Genomic DNA, 308 nt, shown 5'->3' with positions numbered 1-308 from the left:
ACCTGAGGGGAATGGGCGGCCATGAAGTCTAGACAGGCATCGTGCAAGTCCTGGAGACCGTAGACCTGAGCCAGGCGGTGCAGCTCGAAGCAGTTGCCCAGCCTCACCTGGGAGAGGAGCAGGCGGAGCAAGGGGGTGACCTGCAGGTAGGAAGCAGCCTCCACCAGCTCCTCCAGCAAAGGGGGCTCCTCATCGCCCCCCTCCTCCTGCTCCAGCCTGGCCAGGCAGGAGGTGTTGATGAAGTCCAGCACCAGCTCCAGCCCCAGAGCGCTCAGCCCCCCGCGCAGCAGCTGCTCCCCCTGGCCCTG

At 66.6% G+C, this 308-nt stretch overlaps 1 protein-coding gene across 1 annotated transcript in view; it reads right to left on the bottom strand.

The window, feature by feature from the left end:
- Positions 1-305, bottom strand: part of KLHL42 (kelch like family member 42) — a gene marked incomplete at its 5' end in the record, with an annotated part of 12970 nt that extends 12665 nt beyond the window's left edge. The window contains one exon of the mRNA XM_029086479.1: positions 1-305. This exon is cut by the window's left edge and continues 408 nt beyond it. Within this exon, the coding sequence (XP_028942312.1) occupies positions 1-305 (305 nt within the window).
- Between the last annotated feature and the right edge of the window lie 3 nt (positions 306-308).

The sequence above is a fragment of the Antrostomus carolinensis genome, unplaced genomic scaffold, assembly GCF_000700745.2.
Source record: "Antrostomus carolinensis isolate BGI_N321 unplaced genomic scaffold, ASM70074v2 scaffold14190, whole genome shotgun sequence".
NCBI classification, from domain to species: Eukaryota; Metazoa; Chordata; class Aves; order Caprimulgiformes; family Caprimulgidae; genus Antrostomus; species Antrostomus carolinensis.
The sequence above is the reverse complement of the archived record's forward strand: the minus strand, read 5'-3'. Positions and strand labels throughout refer to the sequence as shown.